The sequence below is a fragment of the Magnolia sinica genome, chromosome 4, assembly GCF_029962835.1.
Source record: "Magnolia sinica isolate HGM2019 chromosome 4, MsV1, whole genome shotgun sequence".
In the NCBI taxonomy this organism is placed as follows: Eukaryota; Viridiplantae; Streptophyta; class Magnoliopsida; order Magnoliales; family Magnoliaceae; genus Magnolia; species Magnolia sinica.
Genome location: NC_080576.1, coordinates 15,638,730 through 15,652,932, shown reverse-complemented (window position 1 = coordinate 15,652,932; position 14,203 = coordinate 15,638,730). Strand labels below are relative to the sequence as shown.

Genomic DNA, 14,203 nt, shown 5'->3' with positions numbered 1-14,203 from the left:
ATACCGTATTTCTTCATTAAGCTCTCAAATGATTTATTACAAAAGTGTGAGCCCCCATCACTAATGATGGCTCGAGGCATTCCGAATTGAGAAAGGATGTTTTCTTTTAGGAATTTAATGACCGTGCGATGGTCATTAGTTCGACATGGAATCACTTCGACCCATTTAGTGACATAATCCACGGCGAGCAAAATATACAGATTTCCAAACGATTGGGGAATGGTCCCATGAAATCGATGCCCCAGCAATCAAATGCTTCAGTGATAAGAATGGGATTCAAAGGCATCATATTTCGACGAGACAATGCTCCCAATTTCTGACAACGCTCACAAGCTTTGCAAAACTCATGAGTGTCCCTAAACATAGTGGGCCAGTAAAAGCCACACTGCAGAATCTTGGCCGTGGTCTTTTTAGCAGAAAAGTGACCACCACAGGCCTATGAGTGACAAGAGGAGATACGCTCTGATGCTCATCGTCCGGTACACATCTCCTTAAGATTTGGTCTGGGCAATATTTAAATAAATAAGGATCATCCCAGAAAAAGTTGCGCACCTCGGTGAAAAATTTCTTCTTATCTTACGCAGTCCAATGTGTCGGTATAGAACCTGTGGCAAGATAATTAGCAATATCAGCGAACCAAGGTGAATGGGAGACTCTGAAAAATTGTTCATCAAGGAAGATGTCATTGATATGTGTCGCCTCAAGGGACTCAGAGGTATTAAGGCGAGAAAGGTGATCGGCCACTACGTTCTCTACTCCCTTTTTATCTTTAATTTCCAAATCAAATTCTTGGAGTAGAAGGATCCATCGTATCAAACAGGGCTTAGAATCATTCTTAGAAAGAAGATACTTAAGTGTCGCATGATCTGTGTATATAATGATCTTGGATCCGATCAAGTAGGACCTAAATTTGTCCAAGGCGAACATTACAGCTAAGAGTTCCTTTTTCCGTAGTCGAGTAGTTTACCTGGGCAGAATTTAAAGTTCTACTTGCGTAATGAATGACGTAGGGCCTCTTATCTTTTCTCTGGCCTAGGACCACCCCAAGAGCATAATCAGAAGCGTCGCACATAAGCTCAAAAGGAAGGCTCCAGTCAGGTGGCTGCATGATAGGTGCAGTGGTTAACGTGCCCTTAAGCTTGGTGAAAGCTTCCTGGCATTGCTCGATCCACTCGCACGGAGCATCCTTTTGAAGAAGATTACATAAAGGGACGAGAGAGGAGACTAAAGTCCTTTATGAATCGCTGTAAAATCCTGCGTGTCCTAAGAAGGATCGCACGTCTCTCGATGTTCTTGGGTGGAGGTAGGTTAGAGATAAGATCGATTTTTGCCTTATCCACCTCGATTCCCTTGGACGAGATGATATGCCCAAGGATAATTTCCTTCTGAACCATAAAATGGCACTTCTCTCAATTAAGTACCAAGTTCTTTTCTTCACATCTTTTCAGCACACATTTAAGACTTTCCAAGTACTTGATGAAAGATAGACCGTAAACAGAGAAATCGTCCATAAAGACCTCTAGATATTGCCCCACCATATCAGAAAAGATACTAAGCATACATCGCTGAAAGGTGGCAGCGGCATTACATAGTCCGAATGGCATCCTTCGGTAGCAAAGGTGCCGTAGGGACATGTAAATGTGGTCTTTTCCTGGTCTTCAGGGGCTATCTCTATCTGGTTGTAGCCCAAATACCCGTCAAGGAAACTATAATAGGAATGACCAGCTAACCTTTCCAGGATCTGATCAATGAATGGTAAGGGAAAGTGGTCTTTCCTCGTGACGGTATTCAACTTCCTGTAGTTAATGCACATTCTCCAACCCGTAGTGACTCTAGTTGGCACGAGTTCATTATTAGCATTGGCTGCGATGGTGATTCCAGACTTCTTAGGGACCACTTGAGTTGGACTCACCCATTGACTATTAGATATAGGGTATATAATACCCACGTCCAATAGTTTAAGAACCTCGGCCTGAACCACTTCCTTCATGTTTAGATTTAGTCTACGTTGTGGTTACCGAGCAGTTTTTACATTATCCTCAAGATATATGCGGTGAGTACAAATTGAGGGATCGATTCCCTTGAGGTCCGCTATCATCCATCCCAAGGCTCCTTTATGCTCAATGAGAGTAGAGATGAGCATACTCTCCTGTTCTTTCTCCAGGTGGGCAGAGATCACCACTGGGTATGTCTCATCTTGACCTAAATAGGCATATTTTAAATCAGAGGGCAAAGGTTTTAGGTCAAGCTTCGATGGCTTAAGGTTAGACGGTAAAGACACTACATCGGTTTGTGGCAATTCTTCAAATTGTGGCCTTCACCGGTTAACTTCAAGTACCGGTGCAATATCAAGCAAGGCGCACGTCTCCCTAATCATGTCATCATCAAAATCATGGGAGTGGGCCAGGCACGTCTCTAGATGGTCGGAGGATAAGGTTAGAGATGTCGTATCTTCCACTAAAGAGTCAATCATGTTAATGTCGTGGACATCGTCATCCTCCTCTAAGTTTCTGCCGTTATTGAAAAAGATGTTTGACTCCAATGTCATATTCCCAAAAGACATAGGCATGACACCATTCCTGCAATTGATAATTGCATTTGAAGTGGCAAGGAATGGGCGACCAAGAATGACAGGAATCTGAGTGCTCATGTTATTGATGGGTTCGGTGTCCAGGATGATAAAATCTACGGGGTAGTAAAATCTATCGAACTGGACTAACACATCCTCAATTATCCCTCTTGGTACACGAGCGATCAGCAAGTTGTAGTGTGGTTAGGGTGGGTTTTAATTCACCCAAACCTAACTGTTTGTATACCGAGTAGGGAATCAGATTGATGCTCGCTCCTAAGTCAAGAAGTGCGTGATCAATTCGATGGTTCCCGATTACACATGATATGGTTGGGCTACGGGGATCCTTGAATTTCTGGCACGTCTTGCTTCAGGATGGCACTCACTTTCTCAATCAAGAAGATTTTCTTTTGAATAATTTTCCGTCTTTTGGTCGTGCATAAGTCTTTCAGGAATTTGGCATATGAGGTATCTGTTTCATGACATCAAGTAGAGGAATGTTGACTTTCACTGTTTCAACACCTCTAGGATATCCTGAGAGTTAGAGAGAGGTTTTGGTGAAACCAACCGTTGGGGGAATGGAGCAACTGGCTTCTCTAGAAGTTCCGGTTCTACTTTTTGTGGGGCATCACTGGATCCATCATTGTTGTCCTCATCTGGTTCTTGAGGCTTTTCGGGCCTAACCGGAAGAGTTTTATCAATGATCTTCCCACTCCTAAGAGTGGTGATGGATTTAGCATGCCCCATCTGATTTGAAGAGCTGGGATCATTATTCTCGTACTGTGGTTTAGGATTGGGGAGAGGTTGTGCAGGAAGCATCCCCTTTTCTATAACCGTCATACGAGAATCTATCTTTTGCATAAAATCTGTGATTCCCCGCATTGCCTGAGCCAGCTCTTGTATAGGATTTTGAACCGGTTCCTCTTGAGGTTTCACTTGATTTGGATTTTGATTGAAGAAACCTGGAGGAGTAGCCGTTTGTCCATTCCTCCAACTAAAGTTTGGATGATTTTTCCAGCCAGGATTGTATGTATTGGAGTTAGGTCCAGTAAAAGGTCTTTGATAATTATTTACGGCATTGGCTTGTTCATTCAACACTCCTCGAAAGGCAGGTATTGTAGGACAGTTTTCAGTTGTGTGAATGTTGCAATCACAGATGCCGCAAACAATTTCATTGACCTTATCCTTCTTTCCTTCCATGGCCTCAACTTTCCTTATGAGCGTAGTCACTTTACACTTGAGATCATCCTCTTCTTTCAAGAGATATAATCCACCTTTCTCCTTTAATTGAGTCGGCCTAGACGTGGTGTTCGATCTTGAGTAATAGTCCCATGATTGTGTTTTTTCAGCAAGACTATCGAGATAATCTCATACCTCGTCAACATCTTTATTAATGAACTCTCCATTACACATTGTCTCGACCATTTGGCGCATGGAAGATGTCAGTCCATCATAGAAAAAATTTGTAATGCGCCACGTTTCAAATCCGTGTTGTGGGCATGAACTGACCAAATCTTTGAACCTTTCCCAACATTGGAAGAATGTTTCATCTTCCTTTTGGGCAAAGTTCATGATGGCTTTTCTGAGGGTAATCGTTTTATGATGTGGGAAGAATTTTTTTATGAATTCCCTCTGCATGTCGTTCCATGTGCCAATGGATCTAGGACGCAGTGAATGTAACCACGTCTTAGCTTTCTCTTTTAAGGAAAAAGGAAAGAGTTTCAGCCTGATTGTATCCTCAGATACATTAGGAAAACATAATGTAGCTATAATCTCATCGAACTCTTTCAAATGTAAATATGGACTCTCTGATTCAAGTCCATGGAATTTGGGAAGGAGTTGGATAACTCCTGGCTTGATGTCCATTTGTCCTGTGTTTTCAGAAAAAATCATGCATGAGGGCATACTCACTCCCGCCGGTTGTAGATAATCTCGTAAAGTACGAGGCGGGGGTGCCTGATGCACCCGTTCTCATCTTGGGTATCCTCCACCCTGGGTGGAAGTAGAGGAGGTTGGTCTTGTAAGACCCGTATTCTAGCCCGTACCGTCCCGTAGGCTTCCGTGGTCCTCCCGGTAGAATTCCGGCGACCCGCGATCTTTTATTGGCAGTTGCGCGTGACCTGGGCATGAAACACTAGCAGCCCTCAATCAAATTTAAAGCCTAATCTTAAGAAAGGAAAAGAAAATCTAAAAAGAAAGAGAGGGAGAGTTGGAAAGAAATTACCAAATTGGAGTCCTAAGTTAAAAACCTGCAAAATAAAACAAAAATAAGTTAGATTCTAAAAAGAGAAGAATGATCTTTAAAAGAAAAATAACAGTAAATTAATTTCTAAAAGAAGGTATTCTTAAAAAAAAGTGGAAATTTCTAAAGTAAATTAGGAAAGATCTAAACTAGAAAGTAAATTATTAAAAGAGAACTGAAAAATAGAAAGGAAGGAGCTTACCGAATTAGAAATTTCTATCTTAAAGGCCTACAAAATAGGAAGGTTAGTTTCTAAACAAAAATTCTAAAAATAAATGAGGAAACAAATTAGATTTAAAAAGAGTTAAAAATAGAAAGTGAAAAACAAAAGAGAAAAGTTTCTAAAATTAGAGGATTTTTCTAGAAAGGGAAATAACTAACCTAATTTCTAAAAATAAACTGCTTCCTAAAAATAGAAAAATACTAGAATTAAAATTTTCAAAATTTAAACCCTAATTCTAAAAGGTAGAAAAAGTAAAGAGATTAGGAAGGAATTACCAATTTATGGACTTATGTCAAGATCCTACAAAATATGGAAACAAATTAGTTTCTAAGAATAAAAAATAAAATAAAATAAAATAACTTTTAGCCTAAAGTTAGTAAAATCCTAATCCTAACCTAATTCTAAAACTAATTAATTTCAGAGAATTGTAACCGTCAGTCCCCGGCAATGGTGCCAAAAACTTGTTCACTCCCAAAGTATAGGGTTGTGATGTAGTAATAAACTCGGTAAGACCGAGGTCGAATCCACAGGGACTGAAACTTGTACGTTTCTGAAATTAAGTAGAAATAGAACTAGTCTAGGATGCGATCCGAACCAAATAAAATTTAGGAAACAATTGTGGAAAAATTATCTAAAACTTTAAGGAATTCTGAGGAAGGAAACTAGGGATTCGGAGGATCCACTTGTAGGGATCGGGAGATCTTTATGCCTTCAAAATCATGGAAATTAAATTGAATTTCTTGATATAACTTTAAAGGGATGAAAGGTATTTGAATCAGAATGGATTCCATCATCAAACCATGCCCAGGAGACAGAGCAAATAACAGAATTAAACTAATTACCAACCAATCAGATGATTATGAAGGTTAGGAAGGGTACCGACATCCAACCATGCCCAGGAGACGATGGCGAACATCAGGGCTTCCTGACATTATAATCAAAATAAGAGAAGAGGAATACTCAAAGCCATTGCAAGCCCATTGTAATTTCAGTCACAACATGTCATTAAAAACTAAAAATATTCCCATAAAATTAAATCAAAAATCTCTTGAATCTAATCAAAAGGCACAAGCAACATCTCTCCCATCAGGCTACAAGCTTCACCTCTTAGCCCCATCTAAGAGGTTTAGCCCAACATTATTGGCCTGAACTCAAAGCAAATACAAAGGAAAAGAACATGAAAAAGAAAAGAAAAGAAGAGAACTTAGTCTTTTCCCTCACTCTCACGTTCCAGCCGTGCCTTAACTGAGCTCCCTATCACCAAGCTCAGCTCACGCCTGAAGAAAACAAGCCAAACTCCACACGATCTCAGCAAAAAGCCCTGCTCCAGCGCTTGCTCCCTGACGTGCAGCAGCAGCCAAACTCCTCACCTTCCTTTACGTTTTTTCTCCTAAAACTTCACGTCTCGGCCTTCCAAATTGAATACCCCTCCCCACGTTCCAGCCTCCTCTCTTTATAGAGCTGTCCTCCGAGAGCTGTTGTAGAGTCCTACCAGAAATAGGTTGCGGAGACAATCCTTATGCAGCCAGGAACGCAAACCGCGTTCGTATGCGCAGTGGAACGCAAACATCTTGTGTTTGGATCGAGATTTTGGACGACTGATCGTCCAAAATCAGAATCGGACTTCTTGGAGGTGGTCACGGCTCCCTGCTGATGAAAATGAACGGTTTGGATTGCTGATCCGATCACCATCTTGATCAGGGAACGGCCCGGAAATCCCGGCTGCGCGCAACAAGGCTTGCGCGGTTCTTGCGCTGGGATGTTGGTGGAGGCCATGAACAATGCTGGAGAGGAAATCCACTCCGTCAGTTGGATTCGCCTCGGAATTCCGGTTGGAGATGGACGATTTTGGTTGTCCGTTGATGCGGCCCATTGAATTGCAACTCAGCCGTCCATCCTGCATTTAGACAGAGACCCACGCATATATGCGTGTATGGGTTTGGAGAAACCCCTCTTGTACGGTCGGTTGGATCCTCTGGAATGACTGGACGGTCCGGATTGTCGAAATGAGGTGCGAGTGGGGCCCACATCGAGCGCCCGTCGAAACAGCGTCGGACGTTGTTTCCTTTCGAAACAAGGACTTCGGGTCAGCGAGTTTTTTGAGCGGACTCTCCGTCCGGTGCATTGCTCGTGCACATGTACCTGATGTACATGCAATGTACATCTGGGTCCATCGTAATGTTCGAGAGAAATCTGTGCCGTCCATCCATTCTGTCATATCCTATAAACCGTCCATACCAATTTTGAAGTATATCCAGATATCAGGCGGGCCCCACATAATGATTAAAGGAGTTGATCTGTCCGTTGGGCTACTTCCACAGTGATCCAGGAGCTGAAATTTCACATGTACGGTTCATTTATGGTCTTTAGGCCATGTATGGAGTTTTGAACTGATCAGATGGTGGGAACCCTATGATCTTGCATTCTGGACACTTTTCAGGTCACTTGAGCTTCAATTTCTCGGTTTTCTTGGATCTCTGGCGTTGATCTTGGTCCCCTGGAGTCTGGCCCTTGTCATGGTGATTCCTGAATGTTAAATCCATATTTTTAGCCTTCTATTTCAATCCATGCTTGTAAATGCGTCCTGTATTACAAATACGATTAAAACATGCCGTCAAACAGTATCATATTCGTAAAATCGGGTAATTACTGGAGTCTGATATGCAATATTTGAAGATGAATTGACAGCATTAGACAATTCTTAAATATTTGATTTATTTACTATGATTGTTTGATTGGCATATAATGTATATATATTAACATAATGCATATAATTATGAGATTTTAAAAAATTATTTAGATTTATTTGATTGAGACATTGTGAGCCTGAAATAAACATAATAAGATGCTATAATAAATAAATAATGTTAGAGATTTATGTTATTTGAATGGTCATGAAAATTTGTATATACATGATTGATTGGTGCTAAGGACGTGTTTGATTTTTTGGTGAAGTGGTAAATACCGTGTAAAAAAATAACAATTATTTCCCCGTACATTTACAACATACCTAATTTGACTGAACTTTTGACACGAAAACCAAGAATATTACAAAATATCCATGGGTCCCACTATGATGCATTTCACTTATCCACACCGTTCATCCATTGTTCCAGTTGAATTCATAGCATGAGTAAAAAATTGAGGTATATCCAATACTCAAGTGGACCACGTCATACAGAAAAGGGAATCGAATACTTACCGTTAAAAACTTTGTGGGGCCACTATTTCTTTTGGCGTGGGCCACTTGAGTGTCGAATCTGCTTCATTTTTTGTCTCATGCTCCAAAATATTGTAATAAAATAGATGGATGGAATGGATATATCATATGCATTACCTTGCAATTCAAAAATTAAAATTATCGCTTTTGAACCAATTTGAAAGGCACAAATTCCTATAAATTTTCAAACACGGTTAAATCATAATAATTACTATTTACCGTGTATTTCCCATTGCTTTGAGAAAACAAACAGGCCCTAAGTATTATCTATGCGTGATTGAAATTCGACGAACTTAAGTAGAAGTTAGAATGAAAGTAATTCTCATATCTGATTAAACTAATTAACCGATGAAGCTAATACACTTTGTGTACAAGTTACAAACCAAAACTCCGGTACGAGGGTGCACACTCTGCACCCAAAATTTTAGGCGTGACATACAATGTTTGCATTTTCAGCTGACTTACGTATCTTTCGTGTATAAAATCCAAGCCTTGCAAAACGTGGGCCCTATCATTAAGATGACCTGGGACAGAAACCAGGATAGTCCAACCCAAAGCCTCGCAAGCAGACTCCCTTTTTCAGGTAAGCTGCCACAATTCTTATGTGCTCTTTTGGGCAGTTACAAATACAACCAGGACCATCAATTGGCCGGGCTGGGCCATCAGGCTTCGTCCCTAGCACACTAGGGGCAGGCTTTGGCTGGAATACTAGGCCCGAGGGCCACTTCAGGGCCTAAATTTTAAGCCCATTTAATAAGCAGACTGGATGCAGGGTCTGTCTTTAAGCCCATCATCTAGGCCCAGCCTGTTTAGGATTTCAAGGGCAATTTTCTCACATACCATGCATACCTGGGAGCAATTAATGAGCAGCTCAGATCATGTGCATGAGTGGCTGAGATTGGGCATAGAATCAGGCTGTGCATAATCATCACGGGCAAACGTAGGGCTTTGTTTTTGCCAATCGGGGACCTAGGGCCCAGGCTTCACTTTGTGGGATGAGCTTTGACAGGCTTCTACCGGGCCCAAGCCCAGTTCATTCACAGCACCAGTTACAATACCCGACCTTCGTAGAACCCACCATGCCGTGAGGGTGACATTCCCTCTGTCCATCAGGTCAGATGCACCTTCTTCTCCCACTCCCGGTACAGTACAAAAATCAGCTTGAATTTGTCCATGGGTCAGACGCACCTTCTTCTCCCGTTCCCCGTACAGTCCAAGAATCAGCTCGATTTAAAATACAAGTGGACAAATCACACTTAAAACCTGTAAGTTGGCGACCTGTGGCCCACCGGAGATTCCAATCAGGTTTATCAATGGCGTACACTTTCATCATTCACACCTGATGAACAGGTAGTTGGAATATACTCACACCATGTTGGGCCAGACACAAACCCATGTATTGATGACATCCCCACTCATTTTCTCTATTGTGTGGCCCATCTGGGTATTGGATCAAGATAATTCCTGGCTTCATATCTTAAACTTGAGAGCTCTTCTTAATGGACGGAGTGGATTTAGCAGACATAATGACGGTGGGTTCATAGATCCCAGGTGTTGTGCTCGCTGCATTAAAAAAGGTATTGTAGCCAATTCCGTACAACTTGAGTTGACGTTGACGACAATCACCTACCTTCGCACATTCATTTGCTGGGGGACCAACCAACTAATGCAAGGAAGTTCCAATTGCTCATTATAATTTGTTTTGCTACTGTGGCGTCTCAGGATACAGTGCGTATCTCCTTGTACTGGGGCCCACATCCTAAGACGGACAGACGATTTGATCCGTCCATATTATAGTTACTGTCATAAATAAGCAATAACCACATGATCATGCATCAATAATTATTCTAACCCTCGATTTTTAGAGCTGAATGCAAGCTATTTAAAATTTCTATCTATTGTCATAAATTGAATACAGATAGGGACGATCACAATCATAATTTCAGCGTTAGTTTCTGAAGACAGCTCTTATAGCATAGATTCCACAACGTGGACGGTCCCGATCATTGTATCACTCAGTAATTGAGTGCCAATGGACGATAATCAACGTTGGATCCTTGTGAGGCATCCTTAGGTTCTGGTACTTAAGTTGTGGCCCTACAAATTCCTCTTTTTTATTTTTTATATTTATTTCCTTTGCTATCTTATTATTTTCTACATTGACGGCTCATGGTTGAAACTCGTGCTTTGATGTCTGGCGGTTGAAACTTATGCTGATCGACAATCATAACCATCAGTTCTCCCCGTTGAATGCCGACCCTTGAGATTTTTCATCTTTGACCAACTTGAAGGGAAAAATATGGACGTCTGGGATCATTGGATCACGTTGCTTGCAAACCATGGGCTCAATAGTTGGGTGGTGTCTCTATCCTGGCACACCAACTACATGTAAGGTCTCTGGCATCCCTGGATTAGTTAGAATGCCCACAGGTAAAGGATCAATAAACAAAAAGCAATGGTCCACATTCAATTCGAAGGTTTAAAAAAAATACCAAAAAGATAGCTAGCTTCTTCCAATCTACAGAATAACCTGTTAAAAATCAATGGTATGGATCACCCGATTTGGCCCCATTCGTGTGGACTTTGGTGTCTAATGGCCGTTAACGTACATGTCTTTCACTTACTGTATCCTTTTGAATTTTGCCTCTGAATTTCATGCACATGTGGCTGCAATGTCTAACGCGTGCTTCGGTTAAGTCCCACTTGGCCGCTTACAAACCAAAGTTGTAGTGCATTTCTTTTCCGGATGGGTTCAGATGTCCCTATGCTCATTAATGATGTGGGACCCAGTCATTTTAAGCTCGTTTGTATTGGTGAGGGTAATGTAGACCGTTTTGCGTGACTCCTGAAGAAAAGGAAAAGAGAAAGTCCCTGGTAGCAACAAGCGAGTGGATTTTACACGTACAAATGGTGGGCCCCACATACCACCAATAGAGGATTACCTAAATAATCTTAATAAAGAAACAAGGGTTTTTATTTCTCCATTTGATTCTTAAACGATGCTAACGCTTGGTTTATCGTAGTACTGTATTTAGATTTTAGAGCATATGCATACATGCATAGTGATGGTCAGGGGCGGTGGCTGATGAATGCAACAAAGCTGATATTTTCCTTCATAAAATCTAAACCGTCCAAATTTTCGTCCTACTCAGCGATGATATTGTAAGCTCTCTCTCTCTCTCTCTCTCTCTCTCTCTCTCTCTCTCTCTCTCTCTCTCTCTCTCTCTCCACATAGTCTATATAAACCTCCCACATCTTACCATCCAAAATCACTCAAGACGGTAGCATTGAGTCTCCTGCTCTTCTCTAAACACCTCTTTCTTACTTGAGAAAGCAGTGTAGAAAGAGTGGGAAGAGCCATGGCCATGAACATTGAGGGCATTGAGAAGATGGAGCAAGGAGTTTCAGAATCCTCATCACCGAAGGAAATTCAAAAACAAACTGTCAAATGGTGGCTCATTGCCCTCAACTGCACTCTCACCGGAGTAGGGACCATCTGCGGCCCACTGCTTCTACGGCTTTACTACCTCCACGGTGGGAGTAGGAAATGGCTAACAAGCTCGCTGCAGACAGCTGGTTTCCCCATCCTCCTCATCCCGCTCTCCATTGTCTACATGCGGGAACGGGCTCGCGGGATGAAATTCCTGCTGGAGCCCAAGCTCTTTATATCGAGTGTGGTGATCGGACTCCTCATGGGTCTCGATAACTTCATGTATTCGATGGGTTCTTCATTCCTTCCTGTCTCCACATCCTCTCTACTCTTCGCCACTCAGCTCGCTTTCACCGCGTTCTTTGCTTTCATCATCGTGAAGCAGAAATTCACTGCCTATACCATCAACGCCGTGGTGTTGATGACTCTCGGGTCGGTGTTGCTTGGGCTTCGCAACAGCGGTGATCGTCCTGCGAATGTAACCAACGGGGAGTATTTGCTAGGTTTCATAATGACTCTGGGGGCCTCCGCGTTGCTGGGATTCGCATATCCATGCATCGAGCTCTCGTATGCCAAGGCACGGAAAGCCATCACTTATCCGGTAGTGATGCAGTTTCAGTTCTGCACGACCATGTCTGCCACCATTTTCTGCGCGATTGGGATGATTATTAACAAGGATTTCCAGGTAAGAAACCATTTACTCATATTGCTAATGGGATTCATGCACACATGTGGGCATTTTGGCACACGTTTTTGAGATCCAAACCATTCATCTGAATCAGCCCCACAACACTTGTACAAAAGATGGGGTAGGTTAAAAAATTTGACTTACACAACTGTATTTTTTTTTTACCCCCCCTCTTATTAGTTTAATATCCGACGTGATATTAAAATAATTTCTTGTGGTGGAGGGCTCACCACGATAGCTTGCTAGTAGGACCCATGGGCCTGGTGCTCCCCTATAGAAAATAAGCTGGCTGTTGGGGTTATGAATCCACACAATGAGAGGCTGGGATCTGATACTCATCTGCCATGTCAGCATGTGCTTTTCTTTAATGTTTGTAACCGGGTAAAGCTGAAAAACGTGCTAAGTGAATGATTCTAACAAATTGCATCTTTCATACATGCAGGCCATTTCAAGGGAGGCGGCAGAGTATGAACTTGGGGAGGCCAAGTACTATGTGGTGCTGTTTGGGATTGCTGCTGGGTTTCAGATGATATTCGTGGGAACTCTCGGCCTCGTCTTCTGCATTTCATCTCTTTTCGCTGGAATCCTTAGTGCCACTCTCCTCCCTTTCACGGAGATAGCAGGGGTCATTTTTTTCAAAGAGAAGTTCACTGGAGAGAAGGGAATGGCCCTGGCTCTCTGCCTTTGGGGCTTCGCCTCTTACTTCTACGGTTCTTACAAGTTGAACAAGAAGCAAGCAACCCAAGAAGAAGAAGAATCCAAGTAGCCCTAAAAATCTAACACAATCAAAAGCGGAAGTAGAATTTGTTTGAAAATCATGATGCGTGTGCATGGTCTTAATTAGTCTATTCATCTTTTGTAACCTGTACGTAGACGCCCCCTTCTTGATTTATATTGTTTCTCGTCCTTTCGTAATTTTTTTTCTCCCAAAATGAAAAATAAATATGTATCTGAATATTGAGAAATATTTATCTTTTGGGTGAAAGTGAAACCATATTCACGAATCAAAATCTCAGACAGCTTCATCCCTTGGTTAAAAGAAGATCATCCAAGCAATTTCGTTCACGGGCTTAACCAATTATTTGCACGGTCTAGATTGGGCAGGATGCATGCTTTATCCTTTTCACAAGTCAGATATTTGGTCCCTTCTGCATTTTATTCGGGACACTTGATACTCTCAGGCACACATTATCTCGAATTAAACTAACTAAATTGCCATACCAACTGTTGCTAATCATGTTGGAATTGCAAACCGAAACCCTGCAATTAACCGTGACTGTTCATCTTCCAAAGAACAGCAGCACTTCCCATGGAGATGCTTTTCGAAGATGAAAAGTTTGTGTAGTTTCTAGGAACATATAATGTTGGAAGCTCCTGGTAAGGGCAGTTTTGTCTTTTCACATTACATTCAAATGCCTATAAATTAGCATCCTGGGTATCCGATTGTAGCAAGCAAAGCAATCAAGCCAGTAAGCTTGTAGGCAAGAAAAGCAATCAAGTCAGGAAGCTTGTAAGCAACACTTAAGTAGCAAAGTCTCTTCTCATTTTTTTCGTGTCCAGTGAGTTCAAATCCATGGCATAGATAAAGCCAAAGGCCCCACTCTGCCAACAAACTGGTATCAAAGCCTAGCTCATTTTTTAGGAGAAGTTTTTAGTTTTTTTTTCCAGCCAAGTACAGATTTGTCTGAAGAAAAATCTGTTTGAAAAAAATTCAGACTGCCAGCAGTTTTTCAGCAAAAAAATAAAAATAAAAATCAGGTTGCAGAGCCAAGTTTTTTAAAGTTCCCTGGTTGAAGTTGCCAACAATTTTTCTAGCCAAGAAAAGAAAATT

At 41.7% G+C, this 14,203-nt stretch overlaps 1 protein-coding gene and 1 non-coding gene across 2 annotated transcripts; both read left to right on the top strand.

The window, feature by feature from the left end:
- Positions 1–4,052: 4,052 nt before the first annotated feature.
- On the top strand, positions 4,053–4,159 carry LOC131244734 (small nucleolar RNA R71). The gene has a single exon (XR_009170510.1). It is a non-coding gene; the product is annotated as a small nucleolar RNA R71 (small nucleolar RNA).
- Positions 4,160–11,512: 7,353 nt separating this feature from the next.
- LOC131242565 (purine permease 1-like) lies at positions 11,513–13,391 on the top strand. Its single transcript, XM_058241283.1, has 2 exons — positions 11,513–12,369; positions 12,815–13,391. The coding sequence occupies exons 1-2, from the start codon at positions 11,614–11,616 to the stop codon at positions 13,136–13,138; spliced, it is 1,080 nt and encodes a 359-aa protein (XP_058097266.1). The 5' UTR covers positions 11,513–11,613; the 3' UTR covers positions 13,139–13,391.
- The last annotated feature ends 812 nt before the right edge of the window (positions 13,392–14,203 follow it).